General features: G+C 41.6%; 1 protein-coding gene and 1 long non-coding RNA gene across 3 annotated transcripts in view; one reads left to right on the top strand and one right to left on the bottom strand.

Moving 5' to 3' along the window:
- The window catches only part of LOC114090306 (uncharacterized), a 38,017-nt gene extending 15,626 nt beyond the window's left edge, over positions 1–22,391 (top strand). Inside the window, exons 3-7 of one of the 2 annotated variants that reach the window (XR_003582319.2) lie at positions 9,595–9,728; positions 12,805–12,905; positions 13,245–13,340; positions 15,135–15,258; positions 20,782–22,391. This is a non-coding gene — a long non-coding RNA (uncharacterized lncRNA). Of the gene's footprint in view, positions 1–9,594; positions 9,729–12,804; positions 12,906–13,244; positions 15,259–20,781 lie in introns of both variants that reach the window. The other variant, XR_011709242.1, reaches the window with a different exon arrangement.
- Positions 7,400–13,122, bottom strand: Ccr4 (C-C motif chemokine receptor 4). The gene is made up of 2 exons (XM_027932461.3): positions 13,061–13,122; positions 7,400–10,336 (listed from the first exon to the last, which is right to left on the bottom strand). Exon 2 carries the CDS (start codon positions 10,284–10,286, stop codon positions 9,204–9,206), a length of 1,083 nt encoding a protein of 360 aa, XP_027788262.1. The 5' UTR covers positions 10,287–10,336; positions 13,061–13,122; the 3' UTR covers positions 7,400–9,203.
- Positions 22,392–24,794: the final 2,403 nt, after the last annotated feature.

Raw genomic sequence — 24,794 nt, 5'->3', positions numbered from 1 at the left:
GGAATTTGGGTTTGCATGTTCATTTTTGAGTGAGAGATTTTCTATTAGTTTATAAATATTACTATTTCTTTCTCTCTCTTTGCCTGTCCATCCCTGAAGTTGGCCCTCAAAAATTTGTCGAACAATTTCCCATAGTTCCTCTTAGACCCAGCCATCTTTCAGACTTCTCTTATGATATGTTATCATATTTTAATGAGTTTTGGAAAACAAGACCCTTGAACTATGAATATCTTAATATATCTCAGTTGAAAGTCTTCCTAGTGGTAAAACTGAACAGGTCTGTGACCTTCAAGAAGTTCTCCAAGGCTCAGATTAGCAACAATTCTTTTTCTCACAATTAAAACCCACTCCTTCCTCAACTCACCATCTTTGTTCTATACAGACTCTCTCAAACTCCTCTTTGGTCATTCTCCCAAGAAGGAGCTCAGCTAGACCACAGTCTAGTCTAAGTACACTTCATATTCCTATTGCTGGCCTCCCATGATGGTCTCAGTTTATTCCATGTATTATTGTTACATTCTGCAGGCTCTAATGTGCTATCTTCTACCCATCTGAAACCGGACACTCTGCTCCCCATCCTCGGAAAGGATGTCACATCTTCAAAGCGCTGCACGTCTCTGTGGCAGGTGTCATATGAGGATGACATACATACACATGCTCAGCTCACCTAGGAGCCCTGTCGTCTGGCATATCTCTGTGTGGTTCATTAGTCAGCTGTCATCATCACAAGATCTCTGTTTTTTTCTTGTTCTAAAGTGTAAATATCTCTATTGCTTTGGCAGATTATGAAAGTAACGCCTGTATATTTAAAAAAACAAAAACATAAAATCCTGCAGGCACAGTGGCACATACCTGTAGTTGCAACTACTCACAAGGAGAGGTGGGAAAATTTTTGAGCCCAGGGATCCAAGGTCAGTCTTAGCAACATACTAAGACTCCCTCTCAAAAAACTGGGTGTGGGTGGGGACAGGCAGAATGGCGCATGGAAATTGCAGTCCTCCTGCCTTAGTTTCTCAAGAACTGGGATTACAAGTGTGCGCCACTGTGCTTCACTTGGTTTAGGACTTTCTTTTTTGGTTAAGGATTGAACCCAGTGCCTCACCCATGCTAGGCAAGCACTCTACCACTGAGCTACAGCCCCAATTAACATAATTTAGGAATATTCTCATTGCTCCTCCTATTTTATTTATTTATTTTGGTACCAGGGATTGAACCCAGGGGTGCTTTACCACTGAGCTACATCTCCAGCCCTTTTTATTTTATTTTTTTTTTTATTTTGAGACACAGTCTTGCTAAGTTGTTTAGGGCCTTGCTAAGTTGCTGAGGCTGGCAACTTAGCAACTTGGGATGCTCTTGCCTCAGCCTCCCAAGACCCTGGGATTATAGGTGTGTGCCATGACACTCTTCTTTTAGAGTGGTCTTGGCTATTCTTTGTTGTTGATCAATTTTATGTAAACTTTTAAATCAGTTATGTGGGGCAGGGGATGAAGCCCAGTGTTAGACTATGTGCTTAGCATAACAAGGACCCAATTTCAATACCCAGCACAAAGGGTGTGGCAGAGAGGGAAGGGAGGAGAAGAGGAAGAGCAGAAGGAAGAGAAGGATCAGTGTGTGCACTTTATTTATTTATTTTAAAAATACTATTGATGTGTATTGAAGAATAACATTGAACTTTATAGCTTAGCTTAAAGAACAGGTATTGGCCATGTGTGGTGATGCATCCCAGTGGCAGGAGACTAGAGGCCAGCCTTGGCAACTCAGCAAGATTGTCTCAAAATAAAAAGGGCCTGGGATGTAGCTCAGTGGTAGAGTGCCCCTGTGTTCAATCCCATACCCACCCCTACACACACACAAGCAACAGTATTGGGTTTTGTTTTCTTGTGGCACTGGGAGGATCAAACCCAGGACCTTGAACATACTAGGAAAATGTCCTACCATAGCGCTGAGCCATAGTCCTAGCCCAGAATCAGGTGATTTCATAATATTGCGCCTCCTTGCCTGAAAGCATTGAGGGCCTTTCTGGTCTAGTCCAGCAATAGTGGTTTTTTTTGTTTGTTTGTTTTTTCCCCGTGCTGGGGATTGAACCCAGGGCCCTGTACTTGCTAGGCAAGTGTTCTACCACCAAGCTACCTCCCCAGCCCTGCAATAGTATTTTTTTTTTTAATATTTATTTTTTAGTTGTAGTTGGATACAGTATTTATTTTTATGTGGTGGTGAGGATCAAGTCCAGGGGCCTCGCATGTGTGAGGCAAGCACTGTACCACTGAGTCACAACCCCAGCCCCACCTGCAGTAGTATTTTAAAGTGGGTTTTCCCCATGTATTTTATATCTTACTATATAGATAGAGGTAGGATTTTTTTTTTTTAATTTTGTTTTGTTTTGCTTGTTTTTGTGGCCCTGGGAGTTGGATCCAGAGGCATACTACCAATGAGTTAAATCCCCAGCCTTTATTTTTTGAGACAGAGTCTTGCAGTGTTGTCCAGGCTGCCTCAAACTTGTGATCCTCCTGCCACAGCCTCCTGAGTAGCTGGGATTGCACATGTGCATCATTGCACATTTTAACTGTGTGATTATGTAATTATTAGGATTTATTCTCTTTCAAAATGTAGGTTCTAGGCTAGGTATATAGCTCAGTTAGTAGAGTGCTTGCCTTACATGCACAAGGCTCTGGGTCCAATCCCTAGAACCATAGGGGAAAAAATTAAAATTTAAAAAGTTCTCTATTTCCACCATGTCTTCTGATAGTTGTTTGTAAATATACAAGTAATTGAGTTTAGGTAGTAACATTTTACCCTATGAACTTGTTTACTTTTCTTATTGTTTATAGTAGTTTTTCAGGTGACTCTCTTGGATTTTTCCAGTTATTCAGTACTATCATTGTTACTACGGATATTTTTCCTTTCCAATTTGTACTTTTTTTTTTTTTTTTTTTTGGACTGGGGATTGAACCCAGGGGTGTTCCACCACTGGGCCACATCCCCAGCTCTATTTTATATTTTATTTAGAGACAGGGTCTCACTGTGTTGCTTAGGGCCTCGCTAAATTGCTGAGGCTGACTTTGAACTTGTGATCCTCCTGCCTCAGCCTCCTGAGTAGCTGGGATTACAGGCATGTGCCACCATACCTGGCTCCAATTTTTAAAATAAACTTTTAGACTTAAAATAGGCTGGTAAATTAGTGGAATTCCTATTGAAAGGAAAGTGAGAAAGCAAGAGACAGGCGAGAGAGAAATGAAGGATGGAGACCAAGCAGAGATCCACACGAAAGTTTATTTGTCAAAGTTGACAAATAAAGGCCATCTCTCTATAAAGGAGAGGCCCTGAGATGTTCCGGTGCTGAGCTTTGTGGGGTAAGGGTTTGGAGTTGTAGCTATGGCGCTATGGGACAGGCTGAGGAGGGGTGCTTGGGTCAGAGCTAGGCGAGTGGGACTAGCATGGGATTGGCTTAGGTGGATGGCACCATGGGGCTTTCTAGAGTCCAGGGGTTGTGTCCTTCTGGGATTGGTATAGGATTGTAGTACCATGGGGTAGGTCACGAATGAGGGTGGGGGGAGTTCAGGTAAGAAGTGTAGATGAACACACAGTATCTTTATTTTTATGTGGTGCTGAGGATCAAACCCAGTGCCTGGAACATGTAAGGCAAGTGCTTTACTACTGAGCTACATCCTTAGCCCCAGGAAAGCGAAACTTGTAAGATGGCGGTTAACATTCAAGATGGCTGCTCAGATGTTAAATCAAGACTGTATAACCATATACCCCACATCCAGTTTCCCTGTTAGCGTCATACATTAAGATGGTGCATTTCATATACTTACTGAACCAATATTGGTATATTAATTAATGTTAATTTTTTATTCAGTTTCTTGGTTAACGTCCTTTCTCTGTTCCAGAGCTTATTACTTGTAGTTATCTTGTCTCCTTAAGCTTCTCTGGGAGTTCCTCAGATCTCTGTATTTTTGGTTTTTTTTTTTTTTTTTTAATTTAAAAAAAATTTTTATGTGGTGCTGAGGATTGAACCCAATGCCTCACACATGGCAAGCGCTCTACCACTTGAGCCACAACCCCAGTCCATTGTTTTTTTTGTGTGTGTTTTTGTGGTTGAATATGGACACAAGAACTATTTTTATGTGGTGTTAAGGATCAAACCCAGTGCCTCACACATGCTACGTAAGCGCTCTGCCACTGAGCTACAGCCCTAGGCCCCCCCCCCCCATCCTTGTGTTTTGTCCTCAGTTTTGAGAATTACTGGCTGGCATATTATAGAACACCATTTTCTTCCAGTTGCTGTATCTTTGCTTCATCCTTCTATGGTATGGAGTTAGGATCTCCAGGGAGATGTTCTGTGGAAGCAGAGATAGCCAGTTCTTTCCTGTTCTAAGCTGGAATGCCTCTGGGGTACCCTGTTAAGAATTCTGAGCAAAAATAGATGTATTTTATCAAGTTTGATTGAAAAGGGAATTTTGTGGGTTTTTTAATTAATTCTTCTTGATATTACAACTTCCTAGAGAAGCTGAAAATGCAGGCTCACAGTTGTGTTCATACCAAAAGTCTAAATGAAGAAATTGTTAACCCAAAACCTACCTACTGTTTCTGGAACAATTCAGTCAATCCTTGAACTTGGGCACATAAATTTTTATTAGAAATGCAATTGGGGATTTTGGAGATGTAACTAGTGAACTTTGTGTGGTTAAACAGAAACTTGTCGGTGTAGAACATTTAGTTAAGAGATAGGAAACTCGCCTGTTTGAGAAGTAATCGAGCGGCAGTTTTGTGTTCCCCTGATCCTCAGTTTCTTGGAGTAATAAAACCAATTGTGTCAACGTAAAAAGAGGCTTTGAGTATACAAAAGCACTTGGTAGATATTTGATTTTCAGAGAGTTTGGAATCATTGTCAGCTTTTAAAAGAGTAAAAAGTTACATTTCAGAAACGAGTGCAGCATGCTCCTGGTTGGTTTGAACTGAACGGAGCATCACTGATGTGGTTGGTCTGGGCATGACCAAGGGAAGATTTCAGGGCTTGAGCAGGCAAAGCATAAGGGACAAGGTGAACCTGGGGAGCAAGAGTCCAGTTGGGTCAGTTCCCATTTACATGAGGTGCTCACTTGTCCCCACTGTGTTTCCTGTTTTAGGCTGAGATTCCTGGAAACAATGAGATTGAGATTAGCAGGTAGATTTAATGGGGAGTCCTTTTTTGGGAGTAACACCTGTAAGGGCATAAAGGAAATAGGACTGGGCAGTAAGAAGAGAGGGCCAGTGACGTAGTTGCAACAGAGGCCTCAGCTACTCTTATGGGGAGCTCTGGAGTCATGACAGCCCTTTAGAGTTGTCTCAAATTTAAGCAAGGGAGCAAGTACATGTGTCCCCTCACCATCCAGCTACTGGATATGAACTGCCCCCAGGAAGGACAATTGCTCAGGAGGCAGCTGGTGTCCTGAGGGTTGTCAGCTGCCAGCATCCAGACAGCTAGTAAAGTGTGCTTCAGTAGTGAAAGGGGTGGGGTGGACAGCGCACCCAGCCTCTGTGCAGTCTCAGGGTCTGCCCAGCAACGCAGGCAGCTGACTCAGCAGCTGTTTGGATCCTGTTTTCTTTGATCTTATCTTTCCCCCCACTTTGATCCTCTCCCTGCTCCCACACATTCCCTGGTACTGTCAGAAGCCTGGTCCCTTTCTCCCAGAACACAGCGCCATCCTACCATCCCATGATGTTCCTCAGCTTAGAAGGTCCTTCCTCCCCTCCTTCCACGAAAACCATGCTCCTCCGACAAAGCCAAAAGCTAACCTGCTATTGGATCATTTTGTCCTCCCCCCCAAAACTTTGACTTCTATTTGTCTTGTTTACATGAATCTTGTGCTTTCCACTTATTGGTTTATAAATTTCATGAGCTTACAACTTACTCCTTTATGAAAGCTTTTATTCTCCCCATCACTGAGCATTCTGGTTTAGCACAAAATAGGCATTCAACAGGTGGACACTGATAGCATCAAGTAGTTCCAAGTTGTTACCTTTAGTTTCTTGGGGGGAAAAAAATCTCCCCTTAAAGGCACATCCCAGTGACTTGGGAGGCTGAAGCAGGAGGATTGCAAATTCAAGGACAGTCTTAGCAAAGGCCTGTCTCAAAAATAAAAAGGGGCTGAGAACATAGCACAGTAGTAGAGTTACCTGGGATTAGACCCCTAGGGCTGGAGGTAGAATCTTAAGACCCTTTGGCTCTCCCTCTATTTTTCTCGTGGGAAGGAAATGGAATTTACTTATTTACTAGAATTTGAGCACCAAGTATGGAACAAATATGGTCTGGGCTATTTTAATATTTTTATTAGTTGCTAATGGACCTTTGTTTATATGTGGTGCTGAGTATCAAACCTGGTGCCTCACACATGATAGGCAAGCGCTCTACCGCAGAGTAACAATTTTGGTTTTTTATTGAGATTTAAAAAAAAAACATAAAATTAACATTTTAATATATACAATTCAGTGGCATTTAGTACATTCACAATGTTGAGTAATCATCACCTCTGTCCAGTTTCAGAATGTTTTACATGACTTCACAAGAAAACCCATTTCTATTGCTCTTGATCTGTGCATGACACATCAAGGAAGGGAGGGGCCTGAAGATTTAGTGAAACCCACCTTTGTGCAGAAATGTGGAGGCTTACTTTTGATAGCTCTGTTACTGGATGGGAAGTTACTTTTTGGTGTTCTGAGGGTTATATCTGGATGTCACTTTGAAGTTCCAAATTCCTATCCTCAGGGAACATCCTCCAACTTTCAAACAAGGATAGTTCAGAGCCATGCAGACCACACCTCATCATTGCTTAATATTGTATGTGGCGGGGAAGGAACAGTAAACCCCTTCTGTCAGTCTTTCTCATCTGGTGCCTTAAGTTTCTGCGCCACTGTGATTAAATGAACAAACTTACAAGCTCTGTCAGGAAGGGAGGGGCAGGCTCCAGGGGAGCAGATCCCAAACCCTCTTTCCGTGGCCTGGGTAGCACAGATGCTTTGTGCTAAATATCTTATTTCTCTCTGAATCTAAAATATATCCCATTTTAAAGATGAGGAAGCCAAGGCTAAGGGAGGAGAGTCACATGCTCAGGCTCACAAAGGAATGCAGAGTTAGGATTTGGCAGATCCTAGCATCCCACACTGAGGTTGTTCCAAGGAAACCCTGCCAGGAAGTTGGCCCACCCCTAACTTCTTACCTGTTCTTGTCTCCAAGTGCACTACAACGTGACAGGACTCCTCTCCCTACCCAAACTGAGATGGTAACAGTGAACCCTTTAATCGCCCCTCTCAGTGAGTCCATGACATCTGCAACATGTGACAAAGCAGAGGGGCAGATCAGCAGCTGATTTTTGTCCACATCAGGTCAAACATGGTCCAGAAAATAGGCTCAGTGGAGTAATATATATATATGTTTATTTCCAATGAAGGCAAAAAAAAAAAACAACAACCTTCAATCTTAAAACCACTTTTCTGAAAATAAAATTTTCTGGCCTGGCAGGCTGTGGCATACCTGTAATTCCAGCAACTTGGGAGACTGAGGCAAGAGGATGGCAAGTTCAAAGTCAGCCTCAGCAAATTTGTGAGGCCCTAAGCAACTTAGTGTGACCCCATCTCAAAATTTAAAAAAATAAAAAGGGGCTGGGGATGTGGCTCAGGGGTGGAGCATCTCCCACCCCCATACCCCATAGTTCATCCCCAGTACCAAGGGGTGGGCAGGAATCCAGAGTGAAAATCGGTTTCCTGGAGATGCATTATTTTTAAACGTAACGTTACACATTACATAAGCATTTTAAGTCAGATAATAGCTTAAAAGATTGGATGTTTCTGGAGGGATTGGTGGTCTCCTAGACGTTGAGTCTTTAATTCTGATTAAGGCTATGAATAAGGACAGTATTGCAATTTATTTTATTGGTATAAGTTATACATGATTGAAATAACTTATAAGAAATGACTGGGGATGTAGCTTAGTTGGTAGAGTGCTTGCCTTGCATGCACAAGGCCCTGGGTTCAATCCCCGGCACCACTATTAAAAAAAAAAAAAAAAAAAAAAAAACTTCTGAGCCACCCAAAATTTAAAGATCAGTGCAATACTGGGGTTAAAAACTTATTTCAGGGCTGGGGATGTGGCTCAAGCGGTAGTGCGCTCGCCTGGCATGCGTGCGGCCTGGGTTCAATATCAACACCACATACAAACAAAGATGTTGTGTCTCCCGAAAACTAACACATAAATATTTTTAAAAATTAAAAAAAAAAAAAAAACTTCTTTCATACACCACATCAGCAATAGCTTTTGATTTTTCTTACCTCAACTATTTGCACTTAAGGTAGATTACTGAACTATGACAGTACTTCCTTAAACTTTGAAGAACATGTTTGTAAACAAGTAAAAGATCTAGATGAATGTTATTTTTTCAGGGCCTCACACATGCTAGGCAACCACTCTACCACTGAGTTATGCCTCCAAATCCCTAATTTAAACATCTTGAATATTCATGGTATAATTAAAACATGTCCAAGGCAAATTGAATTTGAACAAATATGTTGGCCTTTAAATGCCTTGTGTTTCAAGTTTAGAAATCAGACCATGCTAATGCCTTCAAATCTTTACATTTGTTAATTGGCAGAGAAAGTGTGGCCTTTGATGAACAAATTATCCTTTACAGTCAAAGTATCAAGATCCACTAATTGTTTCTGTGATCCACCTGACTTCATGGAACATACCATGCTACAGATCTGTTACTAGAAAAACACTATGATAGCATATCAAAACCTTCTTTGTTGTTCCATAAAAGCTAGAAATTAATCAGAGGGCACATTTTCCACAGGAGGGAATAGCTGTTTACCCCATCAGTCTGCAGCTCCTTCTGGAGAACCCCATCAGTCGAGGTTAGAGGGAATGAATGTTCTCTTTCAATATCATCCATAACCTCAGTGAAATGTTGGTCAGAATTTGCAGGTTTACTTCTGCTTGAGGCAGGTCTCATGTGAAGAAGAACACTTGGTCCAGGTGAACCCCCGTGGGGCTCAACTTGCTTACTGGGAAGAGGGAAAAGTTGCAAGGTGAGACCTACACTTTCCACTGTGGCTGTAGGCCTTCCTCCTGCTACCTGCTCTCAGGCGACTCTTACTAAAATACAATTTTAAGTAAGCTCTGAAGGTGGGAAGCTTATTGGCTCTGTGTTTTGCATTTTCTTTTTTTTTTACAGAGCATCACGGAGATCATGATCCACAGTAGACTGTGTGTAAGAGGAGCTGGGGGTGTCGGCAGAGTAAATTTGGAGAAGCCCACAATATTGGCAGAGCATAAAAGGGCCCCTGCAGGTTTTGAAGAGTTGGACAATGTATTTGCGAAATTTCTCCCCCAGAAAAAAGTAGATGACTGGATTAAGGCAACAGTGAACGAAAGCCAGGGTTTCTGTGGCCTGGATGGCGTAGTCCAGATACCTTTCAAAGGTGCAATTCTGAAGGACTTCTAGCTCCACCAGGGTATCCAGGAAAAGCACTATGTTGTAAGGAGTCCAGAACCCAAGAAAGAGCACCACCACAGCAAAGATCATCTTCACCGCCTTGTTCTTCTTTTCATTTTTGCAGTGCTGCAAGGTTCTGATGATCATGGAGTAGCAGAAGAGCATGATCCCCAAGGGGATCACCAACCCAAAGATGTTGATCTCCAGGGAGCTGAGAACCTTCCACGTGGTGGAGTTGACAGAGTACTTGGTTTTGCAGTAAGTGTGGTTGCGCTCGGTGTAACAAGTGCTGAACAAAAGGCCAGGGAGGGAGGCGAATACAGCCACTGACCACGTAGCCACACTGGTGATGACCCCATAGGTCAGGGTTCTCGCTCTCAAGGAAAACACCGCATGCACGATTGCCAGATATCTATCGATGCTCATGAGCATGATGAAGAATATGCCACTGTAAAAGCCCACCAAGTACATCCAGGAAATAATCTTGCATAGACCCAGACCAAAAACCCACTGATCTGCAGCATAGTAGCCCCAGAATGGGAGGGAAAGCACAAAGAGCAGATCCGAGATGGCAAGGTTGAGCAGGTACACGTCAGTCATGGACTTGAGCCGCTTGTATTTGAACAGGACTAGAACCACCACGGAATTTCCAAGCAGACCAAACAGAAAGACCAAGGAGTAAAGAGGGGGCAGGAAGAGCTCCCCGAAGGCCTTGACTCCTTCTTTGTTACAAGGCTTGGGGATGCTTTCAAAGAGGTAGTAGTTGTTGTAGATGCTGTCATCCAGGGTAGTGTCTGCTATATCCGTGGGGTTCATTTTCCAAACCTGTGAGGTTCTCAAGGCAGGTCTGGATGCAACAGAAACAGCTAATGATGGGAAGAGAAAACAAAGATTTCTATAAGAAAAAAAAAATAAGTCAAAATGGTGCTAAATGTGGAACACAGCTCCTCAGCCTGGGAAGGGTATAAAATGATCTGGGGCAAAGCACTTTGTAGCTAATTCCCCAGAGTGCCCTGCAGGCCAATGAAATAACCCAGGCCTTGACCGTCATAGTTTAGGTTCAAAGGCCAGCTCTGCCACTCACTCATTTTCTTATCCCTCTACTGGAACTCAAGTTTCTTTTTCTAACCCCCACCCCACCCCCGGCTTGGTTCCAGAGATTGAACCTAGGCATTTTTAACGACTGAACCACCTCCCCAGCCGTTTTTATGTTTTGAGACAGAGTCTCACGAAGTTGCTGAGGCTGGCTTTGAACTCATAATCCTCCTGAGCTGCCAGGATTACAAGTGTGCACCATCTCATGTGGCCAATTCTCTCATTTCTAAGTGAGGATAACTTAAGACCCCCTTTTCAAGGAAGTGTATTTTATTTTTTATTGAATTTTTTTGATATTTATTTTTTAGTTTTCGGTGGACACAACATCTTTATTTTATTTTTATGTGGTGCTGAGGATTGAACCCAGCACCCCGCGCATGCCAAGCGAGCGCGCTATCCCTTGAGCCACATCCCCAGCCCAAGGAAGTGTATTTTAAAGATTGTATTTAAGCTGGGGACGTAGCTCAGTGGTACTGTGATTGCCTAGCATGCCTGAGGCCTGGATTCAATTCCCAGCACTGCAACAACAACAAAAGATCCTCAAAGATAGAAAAAGTCCACTAACTCCACTTTCCGGGATGACAAGATCAACTGGGATTCCCCACAGAACTGGACCCAGACCCTTTGACAGAAAAATAAAATCTAAATATGGAGAGCTAAATAGTGTAGTATACCACTACCCCAGCTCCTTGGGGGTCTGAGGCAGGAGAAGCATTTGAACCTAAGCATCCAAGATTAGCCTAGGCAACACAGCCAGATCCTGTCTCTAAAACCCAAGCACCCATGAGCTGGAACATGGCTTGGTAATAGAGCATCTGCCTGGCATGTGTGAGGCCCTGGGTTTAATCCCCAGCACTGCAAAACAAAACACAACCAAACCAACCTACACAGAAGGGCTGGGCAAATCACTCAGTGGTAGAGCACTTACCTCACATGCATAAGGCACTGGGTTTGATCACTAGCATCACAAAACCTTATACGAAAGGCCAATATTTCAGTAAGTGCTTATTTCACTAGAAGGAAACCAAGTTGGTCACTTGCCTTTATATAAAAACACTTTGTACTGTATAGACTTCAAAGAATGTTCACCAGTATGGTACAATATATTCCCATATTCCTGTCCCTACTCTACCTCCACCAAAAATCTTATACTCTAAGCTAAGCAAGCTTAATTGGTCCATACAGAAGATCTATGAAAGATTCAGAGAGGTCAAACAACTTCTAGAGACCAAAGAGCTGAGCGTAGAACTTGCTCTTTAGGCTCCAAGCCCAGTGAGCTGCCAGTAACCCAGGTCTCAGGAAGAGATGGGGGAGGAAAATAACTCTTATTAATTTATTACATTTGCTAGTTTCTGCGGTATACATAGTCCCACTATAGCCAATTCCAAACTACCAATGGGCTCACAAAATTTCCGAACAGGTAACGACAGACTCTTGGGAGCTGGTCCAAGCCAGCTCCAGCAACCCACTGGCAAGACCATTGGCTCTAAAGCACATCTCACCTGGGTACAGACCTGACCTTTGGGCAGCAGGTAGCTAGCTGTTCGTAAGCCAATTTGACACTAATATAGCAAATGTATTTTGAAGGGCCTTTTGGGAGGCTTCAAGATTCTGATAATCTGAGGGAACTTTTTGTTCTTTTCATCAAGCTACACATAGAAAAAAAAAAAAAAAAATCAGTCTTCTGCACCAAATCTCATTAGAGTGGGAAGGGGCCTGACAGATCTAGAAAAGATGCATGATAGCCAGACAGAAACTTTCCACCCCCCCAGTCACCTGTGTCTCCCATCTAAGTTGTCCAAAGAGGTTAAACCCTCCTTCCAGTTACACACATGCCCACCTGTGTATCAATTCACAGATGAAGGACTTTCCTCACACCCCAACATTCCTTATTGAACCCTTTTGCATTGTTAATTCACTTCCAATGCCTCCCACCACACACCCAAATGCACAAACTGTTTCTCAAAGAGATTTTGGTTTCTTCCTACAGGGGAATGCTAAAGACCTGTGGCATCAAAGATGTGTGTTAAATGAATAATTCTACTCTTTCCCACCATCTTACCAGTGAAAACTAAAGATCAAAACAAGACTGAGGAGTTAGGAAACTATCAGAAGTAAAAAAAAAAAAAAAAAATTGGTAAATGTTTGGAATTCTGTAGGCCCATGTGTGTGGTGTTTCTTAATCTTGGAGTCTTGATAGAAAGTTTGTATATTTAATGAAAAATATCTGTTTGTTTAGGATGTGTGGACTTAGGCAAGATGTGCTCAAGGGGAAGAGCCCTACATGTATGGCTACCCGTCAGAAGAGGGTTCCGAAGCGTGGGGACAGGTAGAGAGCATGTAAGTTCCAAGACCGCTGTCTACCCTGAGACACAAATTACCTATATGCCCAGGTGTCTGGGTTGGCCAAGTAGCTGGCCAGGATGCGTTGCTGCCTTCAGGCCACAGAAAAGTGCTTGGCTGGAGGCCCCGGGAATGTCCCCATCCCCACTTACCTTGCTTTTGTGAAAGTGACTCCGAGGACGGTCTGTGAGGCAATGCCAAGCCTGATCAAGCAGCACAGCTCTATGAAGGACGAGTGCCTTTGAAGGATGTGTGGCTTCCTGTGAGCACCGGCTCTATCCCTCACCCATCGATGCTGAGTTCAAGTGGGTTTTTTTTTTTTTTTTTTTTTGATAGAAGCAGAAAGCAGAGAAAAGTGACTCATTTCCCAAAACTGAAGGTTAGGAAAATTTGCTTTCTTCTGTAAGAGGAGAAAATGGAGAGGAAAGCCAAGTAAGCTTTTTAATTTTAAAAATTTGTCGGAGGGGCTGGGGAGGTCGTTCAGTGATAGAGCTTGCCTCATATGCATGAGGCCCCAGGTTTGATTTCCAGCATTGGAGGAAAAAATGTTGGAACATGGGGACATAGTTTAGTGCTGGAGCTTCCCTAGCATGCATGAGGCCCAAGATTTAATCCTCACACACCAATTTATTTATTGGCTTTTTGGGGAGGTGAGGTGGGGTTTAACCAGGGTTTGAACCCAGGGGCACTTAATCATTGAGCCTTATCCCCAAGCCATTTTGATCTTTTATTTTAAGACTAAGTTGCTGAACTTGCTATCCTCTTGCCTCAGACTCCAGAGTATCTGGGATTACAGGTGTGCCCTCCCCACTATTTGTTGACTTTTTTAACGTAGAAGGATTTTTTTTTCCTTCTAACTGGCTTATATGCTGTAGAATGTTCCTTCTGTTTTGGGTCATTGGGCTGATAGTTTTTTCCTCTTCATGAATACACAAGGGCAGGTACTCAAGATGTATGATATTCTCTAAACAAGTGGGATCTGAACCAGACTGAGAAGGCCAGGAAAATTCAAGGAAAAGGATATTCCAGAATAGAGAAAAATTTGTCCAAATGAGGGTGTCTATTTGTCCAAATCTTCCCTGACTTGGACGATTTTAGCCAACCACATTCTTAGATTCAATTATTTGTCTTCAAAGTTGTGTCAGTTGAACTCTCAAGTCCCTTCTGCTTAGAAACTGTGCCATTTCACTGATTAAATGAAAATAGCTGAGCCTGATATGTTGCCCTGCCATTACTGGACTCCCAAGAAATATCTGGGTGAGTCCCATCAATTTCTGTGTGTTTAGATTCAAAGTAGGTTTCTAGCCAGGCAAGGTAGTGCATACCTGTAATCCTAACAACTTGGGAGTCAAGGAAGGAGGATCACAAGTTCTGAGGCCAGTGTCAACCAATTAGTGAGGCCCTATCCAACTTAGTGAGACTCTGTCTCAAGAAAGTATTGAGGATGAAGCTCAGTGATAAAGCGCCCCTGGGTTCAATTCCAAGTACAAAAAGGCAAGTTTACAGACCCAGCTATCCCACTCCTTGGTTTATACCTAAGGACTTAAAAACAGCACACTACAGAGACAGCCATATCAATGTTTATAGCAGCACAATTGCTAAATTGTTGAACCAACCCAGTAGATGAATGGATAGGTAAACTTTGGTATATATACACAATGGAACATTACTCAGCATTTACAAGAGAATAAAATCATGGCATTTGCAGGTAAATGGATGGAGTTGGAGAATATAATGCTATGTGAAGCAAGCCAATCCCAAAAAACGAAAGGCCAAAATAAAATGTTTTCTTTGATATGAGGATCCCGGGGAGGAATGGAGGGCAAGGGGGTAGGAATGATTGTGTAATGAGTTAGACATCATTAACCTAAGTACATGTATAAAGGTACCACTTTGTGTACAATCAGTGACTTGAAAAATTGTGCTCTATATGTGTAATATGACATGAACTGCATTCTGCCCTCATGCATTACACATTAGAATAATTTAATAAAAAAGACAAGTTTAGAAATTGTAGAGGTTACTTTTGTGTAGAAAATTGGTCTTCAAAAGTAAACACCCTCCCTCAAAAAAAAGGTATTAAGTTTTTAAGTAACATCTATTTCATACATGAGGAAGCAAACTCAAGAGAGGAAAGGTGGTATGCCATGACATCACACCAGTCAGAGACACAGCTGGGCCAACACCCACACTCCTGACATCACGTTCTATTGGGCTTCATTTCAGAAACCTGAGCAGAAGAAGACTCAGTGTAAACCCTGCCCCAAACTATGATCCACAGCACCTGTTGCCCAACATGAGACCACAGCGACCCCTGGTGACCAGGCTTATTGCAACACCAAGACATCTGGTAAATTCCCTAGCCAACATGTACTAGACCAACATCTCTGAAATTGAAGCCAGAAACTCCCAAAGCTTTCAGGAAGAATCTCATAAGACTCTGCTATAGAGTACCGTGTTAAAATGAGAGAAATGCGCCAGGCAGAGCTACACAGGATGATACCCAGGGACAATGAGACAGTAACCAGAGTTTAAAGTCAGCTCATGTATGGCAGGCGAGGTTAGTTGGGTTACAAGGGCCTTCCATCCATTGGCTAATCTAATAATTTTGTGGGCTCAAAACTAACCACATGGCCCCAGGGACTTCAAGTTAGCACACAGTGGCCTCTGGTTATGAGAACCTAATAAGTGGAGGGGTTGGGTGTGTGGACTAAGCTGCTCTAAAAGGGAAACATTACAGCCAGACATGGTGGTAAATACCTAATCCCAGCAACTCTGGAGGCTGAGATAGGAGGCATGAAGTTCAAGGCCAGCCTCAGCAATTGGACTGGGGATGTAACTTAGTGGTAAACAATTCTTGAGGTTCAAGCACCAGTTTAAAAAGAGTAGGGGGAAGCAGAGAGGGGTAGGCTAGGGAGAGTGGCTACAAACCAGGACTACAAAACTGATTCATCTGAGTAAAGAGAACTTTGGTAAGGAAATAAAATATTGCAAATAATTTTTGGAAAGATAACACATTTTCATGTAAACCTGTATGTCCAAGAAGATTAAGAAAAAACAGAAAACCTGTAACTGATTAATACTACTTACCAGAGTTGTGCTGAGCATCTAAAGTTCTCAGAGAATAATTTAGACCTTAAATGTTTATATTAGAAAAGAAGAAAGGCTAAAAGTTAGGGAGAAGGGTGTTTGACTGGAAAAGGAGGCAAGAGAAAAGTAACAGGGGACAAACCAGGGGGGTCATAAGAAAGAATATAAGAGCAGAAATTAAACAAGTTCAAAGGAAAAGAGACCCATTAAAATATTTGAAAACACAAATAAAACTGACAGACCTGTAAGGAAATTAAAGGGAGGAAAAAACAACAATTTTAGAATGCAAAGGGAGATATGCAATTTTAAAAAAATATTATGAACTTTATCACAATAAAAGGTAGATAAATCTTACCAAAACTGGCTCAAAAAATATATATAAAATCTGATGATTTTTAACATCATCCAGTAGTTTAAATGCTTGACACAAGAGCAGATTCATACACACTCAAAAAAAGGTTCCACGAATTCTAAGTATCCAAGGTATCTACGGTTTTAATCTCAGGCATCTTCCCTCCCCTTCTGAAATAAAAAAAATACTCTAAACTCATTTGTTCAGTTAGTACTATAATTTTGATAACAAAACTGGACAAAGTAGGAAAAACATAAAATTGTTCAATTTCACTCATGAATATATAGGGCAAATATCCTATATGAAATGTTAACCCATAATGAACAAGTTAGTGCATTTCAGAAAAGCAAAGTTGGTTTAATACTAGAACATCTAATTTATGCCTATCACCACATTAACAGAGAAAAGCCATATGTCATAGAAAGAGCCCTGAATAAGAAAAAAAAAATCTATCATTTGTGACAATATAGATGAACCTGAAAGACACAGATAAGTGAAATAAACCAGGCACAGAAAGACATACTATGAGGAGTCTAAAAAACGCAACTCAAAGAAGCAGAGAGTAGAAAAGTGATTACCAGGGCTTGGAAGAGGGAGGAAGGACTGGGGAACGTTGGTCAAAGGCTACAAATTTCAGTTGGGGGGAAATAAGTGCAAGATGTCTACAGTGCAATATGTTGACAAATATATACTTGAAAATTGCTAAGAGATTTAAGTGTTCTCAACACACTTCAAAAAACTATGAAGTAGTTAATGCATACGTAAATTAGCATGATTAAACCTTTATACCATGTATACCATAAATATATATAATCTTTATTAGTTAAAAAAAACAACAGTATTGGTAATTTAGGTGGTGGTAGGATGGGAAGTCAGCTTCCTAAGCACAAAAAAGAAATTTTACTTTAGAAGGTAACTTTTTAAAAATGCTAAAAATCCAACAAACCTGCTATCCAATTGTAAACAGCAAAAGTCATTCCTTTAAAAATTAGGACCATGGCTGGGCGTGGTAACACATGCCTATGATCTAGCAGCTGGGGAGGCTGAGGCAGGAGAATTGCAAGTTCAAAGCCAGCCTCAGCAAAAGCAAGGCGCTAAGCAATGCAGCAAGACCCTGTCTCCAAAGAAAATACAAAATAGGGCTGGAAATGTGGCTGAGTGGTTGAGAACTCGAGTTCAATCCCTAGTACCCCTCACCAAAAAAAAAAAATATATTAGGACCATGACTGTGATGCCCACCACCAATTCTATTATAGCCAGTAGGAAAATATAAGAGTTAAGAAGATATAATGAATTCAACAAATTAAACAAAAATCAGATGTATACTTAACAGTGAACAAAGCCTTTTTAAAATTTTCATTTAAAATAACAGAACAAAAAGCTTAGAAATAAAAGGAGATGAAAGGCTTGTATTCTGAAAACTACAAAATGTTGTTGGAAGAAATAAAAGTTACAAGTAAATGAGGAAATGACCCATGCTTACAGACTGGAAGATTTAGTATAGTATTACCCAAAGTGATCTAAAGATTCAGTGGCATCCCTACCACAATCTCAACATCACTTTTTCCACAAATAGAAAAATCCATCTTAAAATTCATATAAAATCTCAAGGGGCCTGCAGAGCCAAAACAATCTTGACCTACACTTCCTGGTTTCAAAACTTATTACAAAAAGCCATGTTAATCCAAATAATGTGAAACTGGCACAAACACAGACACAGAAATGGAATACTCAGAAACCCTCACAAGTATGGTCAAATCTCTTTTTGCATTGTCTTTATTTCATCCCATTCCCTCTGTATAGTAATGATGTCACTTAGTACATTCTCTGGGGGATGTGGTCAAATTAGCTTTGAGAAGGGTGCCAAGATTATTCAATAGGGAAAAGACAACACCATTTATTGAAAGACTTAAGAAAACTGGAGCTCCAAACGCAAAAGAATAAAGTTGAATGCTTACCTTACACAAATAACAGCTAAACTATAAAACTTTGGGAAAGAAATATAAGGGAAAAGCTTCATGCTAATGAATTTCACAATGATTTCTTGTACCAAAAGTACAGATAACAAAAGGAAAAACAGATGAACTGAACTGCATCAAAATTTAAAATTTCACCACATGGTGGCGCTCACCTGCAACTGAGTGGTAGGGCTCTTGTGGAGCATGCAAGAGGCCCTGGGTTCAATCCCCAGTGACACTAGAAAGAAAAGGACAAAGACTTTTTGATTTGGTGAATTTTAACCAGGTTGAGTTTTTTATGAGAGAGAGAGGGAGACAATTTTTTTAATATTTATTTTTTAGTTTTTGGGCGGACACAACATCTTTCTTTGTATGTGGTGCTGAGGATCGAACTCCGGCCGCACGCATGCCAGGCGAGCGTGCTACCGCTTGAGCCACATCCCCAGCCTCCAGGTTGAGTTTTCAAGAAAATTTTTTAATAAACAGCCAGGTGCGGTGGCACGCACTTCTAATCCCAGTGGCTTGGGAGGCTGAGGCAGGAGGAATGCAAGTTCAAAGCCAGCAGCAGCAACTTGGTGAGATCCTAAGCAACTTAGCAAGTAAAAATATCTGGGGAGGTGGCTCAGTGGTTAAGTGCCACTGGGTTCAATCCCTCGTGCCAATTTTTTTTTTTTTTTTTTTTTTTAAGTTTCTGTGCATAAAAGGATATGATCAAAAAAGTGAAAAGGTGGGTTGGGGTTGTAGCTCAGTGGTAGAGCGATTGCCTCACATGTGCGAGGCCTTGGGTTCGATCCTCAGCACCACATAAAAATAAATAAAAATAAAGATTTTTTTAAAAAGTGAAAAGGCAATCTGCAGAACGGGGGTAAATATTTGCAAATCATATCTGATAAGTGGTTAATATGCAAAATATTTAAAGAAACCCTACAACAAGAAAGACAACCTGATATAAGAATAAAATAAAGTATCCAGAAATGAACTTCAGCAACTAGTCCAAAAACAGATTGAAGCATTTTATCACATTCTAGTCTCCAGATTGAAATCTACTGTGTGAAATTCAGAATTTTTTAGTCCCCCTTGGGAACCTGAAATGGAAAGAACTGCTCTCTCCATACCTGCTAACATCAAAATGTTCCATCACCTAAGGTTAGTCCTTCAGAACATATCCTTTGTACCACTGCCCACTCCATGCCCACCTGATTCACATGCAGACCACTGAATCCCATTCCATAATAACCAATTCCCTCTTTCTGCCTTTCAGTGTGCCCTGACAGACTCTTCCTCCTTCCTGAACCCATTTCAATATTCAGCACAAATGTGTATATTTCAAGAGTATAATCAATAGGCTGGGAATGTAACTCAGTGGTCGAGGGCTTGCTTACATGTATAAGGCCCTGGGTTCCATCCCCAACAACAACAAAATAGATTATAGCATTGTAACACTGCTATATTGTACATGAAGGGACAATGGGGAATAGGCACCGCAGGGATTTTTTTTTTTTTTAAGAGAGAGAGTTTTTTTTTTTTTTAATATTTATTTTTTAGTATTCGGTGGACACAACATCTTTGTTTGTATGTGGTGCTGAGGATCGAACCCAGGCCGCACGCATGCCAGGCGAGTGCTCTACCGCTTGAGCCACATCTCCAGCCCCACCACAGGGATTTTTTAATATAGAGATTTAGCCAGGCGAGCTGGTGAACACCTGTAATCCCAGTGGCTCAAGAGGCTGAGGCAGGAGGATTTCAAGTTCAAAGCCAGCCTAAGCAACTTAGCACTAAGCAACTCACAGTTACACTGTGTCTCTAAATAAAATACAAAAAGGACTGGGGATGTGGCTCAATGGTTAAATGCCCCTGAGTTCAATCCCTGGTGCCAAAAGAGGGGGGGGGGGGAGGGAGGGAAGGAGGAAGGGAGAGAGAAAGAAACTTAGTTGTCATACCATCAAGAAGGTGATATGAAGAGTTCTGAGGGAGCTGGCAAGAAATTTTGTTCCTGCAGCTCTCAGACTCCTTGGTGGGACCTGTGGAGGTAATAAGTACTATGGTGATTGGCAGACAGACTATAGAGGAACATCATCATCTGTGGCTGCCTTCCCCCACCCCCCAGGTGAAAGGAGGAGAAAAACCTATCAGAAAATAATGGTGCCACCTTGAACAAAATAACAGGAATGTCCCACAACACTACTCAGCTAAGTTATATTTCTTTGTTTGATTCTCTTGGCTTACCCAATAGGGAAAAGAGGAAGAAATGTCATTAACTACTGTTGACAAATGATTCCTCTTGCATATAGTTAATTGAGAAGTGGGACCAATTTGGTCAAGGTTCAGTCAAGCTGAATTTTAAGAAAATGTGAAATCGTCTACATTTCATTACACAATGTCAAAATCTCACTGTATAGTTTTCTGTTACTGTTGTAACAAATTGCCACAAACTCAGAGGATTAAACAACATCTGTTTCCATGCATTTTCCAGCTTGCTGAGACCACCAGCCTTCCACAGTCTGTGGGCTCTTCCAGATTCCGTCAGCACTGCGGCTTCTTCTCGCCCCTGGCATCAAAATGTTCCATCGCCTACCTTCATTTTATAAAAACCCCTGAGGGTGACATCTGGCCCACCCAGATCATCCAGGATGATCTCCCTTTCTCCAAGTCTTTAATTTAGTAATTTCTGCAAAGTTCCTTTTGAATGTAAAGCAGCACATTCACAGGTTCTGGAGATAAGGACATGGACATCTTTATGGGCTACAATCCTGTATCACATCGCATTGAGCAATATTACCACTGACACCAGAAAACTCTTACTCAAAAATTATTATATTTGGGCTGGAAATGTGGCTCAAGCAGTAGCGCGCTCGCCTGGCATGCGTGCAGCCCGGGTTCGATCCTCAGCACCATATACAAAGATGTTGTGTCCGCTGAAAACTAAAAAAATAAATAACTATTTAAAAAAATTATTATATGCATACTAACAGATGCAAGTTCTCCAAGATTGTAATTTTTGCTTGAAAGCTCAGAGGGTTTTATTTTGTTTTGTTTTGTTGTTGTTGTTAACCAAGGATTGAACCGAGGGATGCTTAACCACTGAACCACATGCCCGGTAGAGACTGGGTCTCACTGAGTTGCTCAGCACCTCACTTTTTGCTGAAGCTGGCTTTGAACTAGCGATTCTCCTGTCTCAGCCTCCCAAACCACTGGGATTACACGCATGTGCCAACACGCCAGGTGAATGCTCAGTTTTTATCATTGGCAATAGTCAATGGTTTCACTTAAAATGACAAGCTTGCTTCATTGATTTTTCAATATCTATTGAATAAAATTGTGGTTATTTCATGTAAGATGAAAATTCCATAAGAATTCAAGGGTAGAGATAACAAATTTTAGTTTTTACTAAGATTATTAAGTAAAATTGGTACTAGGAGAACAGAGCAAAAAAGAGTTAACATTTTTGAGTACAATTTGAAGGCACTGAATTAATTTGTCCAAAGATCCCAGCAGTTTTGGCCTGCAACTGCTTTTGCATCCTCAGAACAAAGACAAAGAGTGAAGAACAAAGTTATAGTGTCAGTATGAATATTAATTTGATATCAGATCCCCTGGAAAGAGTGGCAAAGACCTACCACCTCCTACCCTCACCAGGGGTCTATGAGCCATATCACACCTTGAAAATTGCTATTTACAGAAATAAAACCTGCCAGCAGATGGCAGTAGGTACAGTAGCATTTCCCAATTTGCATTAACCATTATTTAGGAAACTGATTTCATTAAAAAGGAATTTTAATTTTTGCCTTAAAGTTCAAAGATAGCATCTCTTTTCAGAAATTAAACTAGACCAAATAAATCCATAAAACAGGTTACTTCAGCTTACAACTCAATGACCCAACAACTGTAAGTACTATAGGCCTCTCATTTTGTCACGCAGAACACGAAAAATAGCACATAGCCTTGGTACAGGAACTCTGCCATTTTACTAAATAGTGCAAAATTCAAAAAAGTGTTCTGCCAACTGAAATTACTCTAAAATTGAAGCATTTCCCTTAAAGAATCATGTATAGAGTTTAATAAAACATCATTTTTTCAATTAAATGTTATTCAGTCTTTTTCTTTATTAAAACATCAGGGTACTGAGAAATAGCTTAAAGAAATTTTAATGAGACCATCTATATATTGTCATCAGGCTTCTTGATTGATGCTTTTTTTTTTTTTTTTAATAGAGAAAAGGTAAAGAATTTTATTTCTAAAACAGTATATTGATGAATATCATCGATGATTCTAGAAGGCAACCAGGGGAAATGAAATTTTCTTGTAGGAGCGCTGGTCATAGCTTAACTTTCTTAACTTTTAGTCAAACAATACGAACAGTTTAAATTCGAAGCACATATTTGTCAAATTGTTCTGCGAAATGGTTGTTCCAATTTATATTTCAAAACAGAACTTTTCTGTGCCTATGTGAGGATTCAATTATTCAACAAAATTTTCTAAACATCTGCATATCTAGCACCATGCTGATCTTAAGGTGAATGTAAATTGCCTAGTGGCACTGGTTTCCTAATCCAGTGGAAGAGTCAGTCAAAGGTATATGGACACCATTAACATGTACTATGTAAAGTAAGATTTTAACAATTGGATAGTAAAATGAGATAAGGTTAATATAAAGCATAACATTGAATAAGTGAGATATGAGATACGGTTCTGTAAGAGAACAGAAATCCCACCTGGCTCTTGTTCAAGTAAAAGAGATCTGGGAAGAGTTGCTCTGTGCCTGCTATATTTGCAAAACGAAGAAAACATGACAAGTACTGACTGGCAAAGCAAACCAGACACTGGGGCCAGAGGCAAGGACTGGAGAAGGGGTGTGTTAGGAGTCCACCGGGCTCCAAAGACTAACTTCCCCATCCCCGGAGAAGAACAGTCCAATGGTGAGCACTGCTAGCTCACATGATCCTTACCCACCAATCAGACTAGCCCTGGTGGCTCACGTGATCCTTACCCACCAATCAGACTAGCCCTGCTGGCTCACATGATCCTTACCCACCAATCAGAAAGCACCCCATGCCAACTGTCAAACCCTTCAACCATTAAACTGTCATAACTGTAAAACCTCACCCGGCTCTATAAATATGCAGAGCTGTTCCTCGGTAAACGGGCATTTTCTCTGACGACGAGCCTTGTTCGTTCTTTCAGGGTAGACAACCTGTTCCAGAATGTAATGTTTAGAGCGGGACATTAATGGTTAACCAAAGTTAGTCAGAAGCTTAAGTCATCATAGGCATCAGCACCTTCTGAAATCAAGAGCCAACCCCATAATCTCATCAATCCTCTCACACTGAATGTTAGCTCTTGGTCAGAACACAGTAATGAATATGTGCCTAAGACCTCATCTCGTAGGCTGTCACTTAGGAATATCTCTGGGATGGTCAACTCCCACCTTCTAGTTTCCTTTCGAGTTCCTGATGGGTTTTCTTCTGCCCTAAGGCCAGGCTTCCCTTTCCTACACGCTCATGGGGCTGCAGAGCAGTCTTTCTTAGAGCTTAACAATGACAATATGAAAATCCTTCCAATCCACTTTGTATTGAAGGAACTATATACAAATGGAATGAAGGGGGATTGGGGGGGGGGGGGGGTTCTTGGAGCTGAGGTTGGCTGGCCCCATGGATTTTTTTTCCCCCCAAAGGGAGATGCCATCAACTCATGGCTAGGTCCCTTCACCATCCTGAAATAGGATCTTCCCATGGCCACATAACCAAGACACCTATTTGTGCCCAGCAGAGCTGAAAAGAAATATGGTGGCAGGCTGTTAAGGGTAGCCTCTGCTCTGAAGTTGCAATTGGGGTGTGTCTGTGCACCCTCCCAGCCAAATGCAAACAGGGAAAGAAAGGACACTTCTGCCTCTGAGTGGCTAGCTTCAAGGTACAAGGCAAATGAGTGGCAGAAGCCAGTCACCACTGTGTGGGTTGACTTCAATTTCACAGGTCCTCAAGGCCCAGGCAATGAGGTAATCACGTAAAAGTTACTTGCCTGGAGTTGCCAGCTTTGCAGGATTCACTGGGACATGAGCCTAGTGGTCCATGAGAGCCACTGGGACATCTAGAGCTGTCCCCCTTGCACCCTGTCAGGGCTCAGCCAGCACAATGAACTACAGAGTCTGAACTCATGTCATGCTCTCAGCCATAAAAGCCCTTACTGCTTTCCTTTCGTAGCTGACTCCAGGTCTTCCTCAAAGACCAGTTCGTCGCCATCTTCTCCTCTAAGTCACCTCTAACCTGGGCTTTAGCCTGAAGTCATCCTACATGGAGACTGCTCCATCGTCACCACCCAAAGTGGAACCAGAATTGCACCATAATGACTTGCCAGGGCTTTGGAGTCAAGAGCCCAAACTTCATTCACAGTCAGGTTCTGCAACCTCCAGGCTGTGTAACCCCAAGGAAGGAACTTAAAACTGTCTGAAATCACCTTTCTCATCTTTAAAAAGAAAAGATGGGAAAGCCT

This window comes from Marmota flaviventris, chromosome 1 (genome assembly GCF_047511675.1).
Source record: "Marmota flaviventris isolate mMarFla1 chromosome 1, mMarFla1.hap1, whole genome shotgun sequence".
Lineage (NCBI taxonomy): Eukaryota > Metazoa > Chordata > Mammalia > Rodentia > Sciuridae > Marmota > Marmota flaviventris.
Note: the sequence above shows the minus strand (reverse complement) of the source record. Positions and strands in the feature narration are given on the sequence as shown.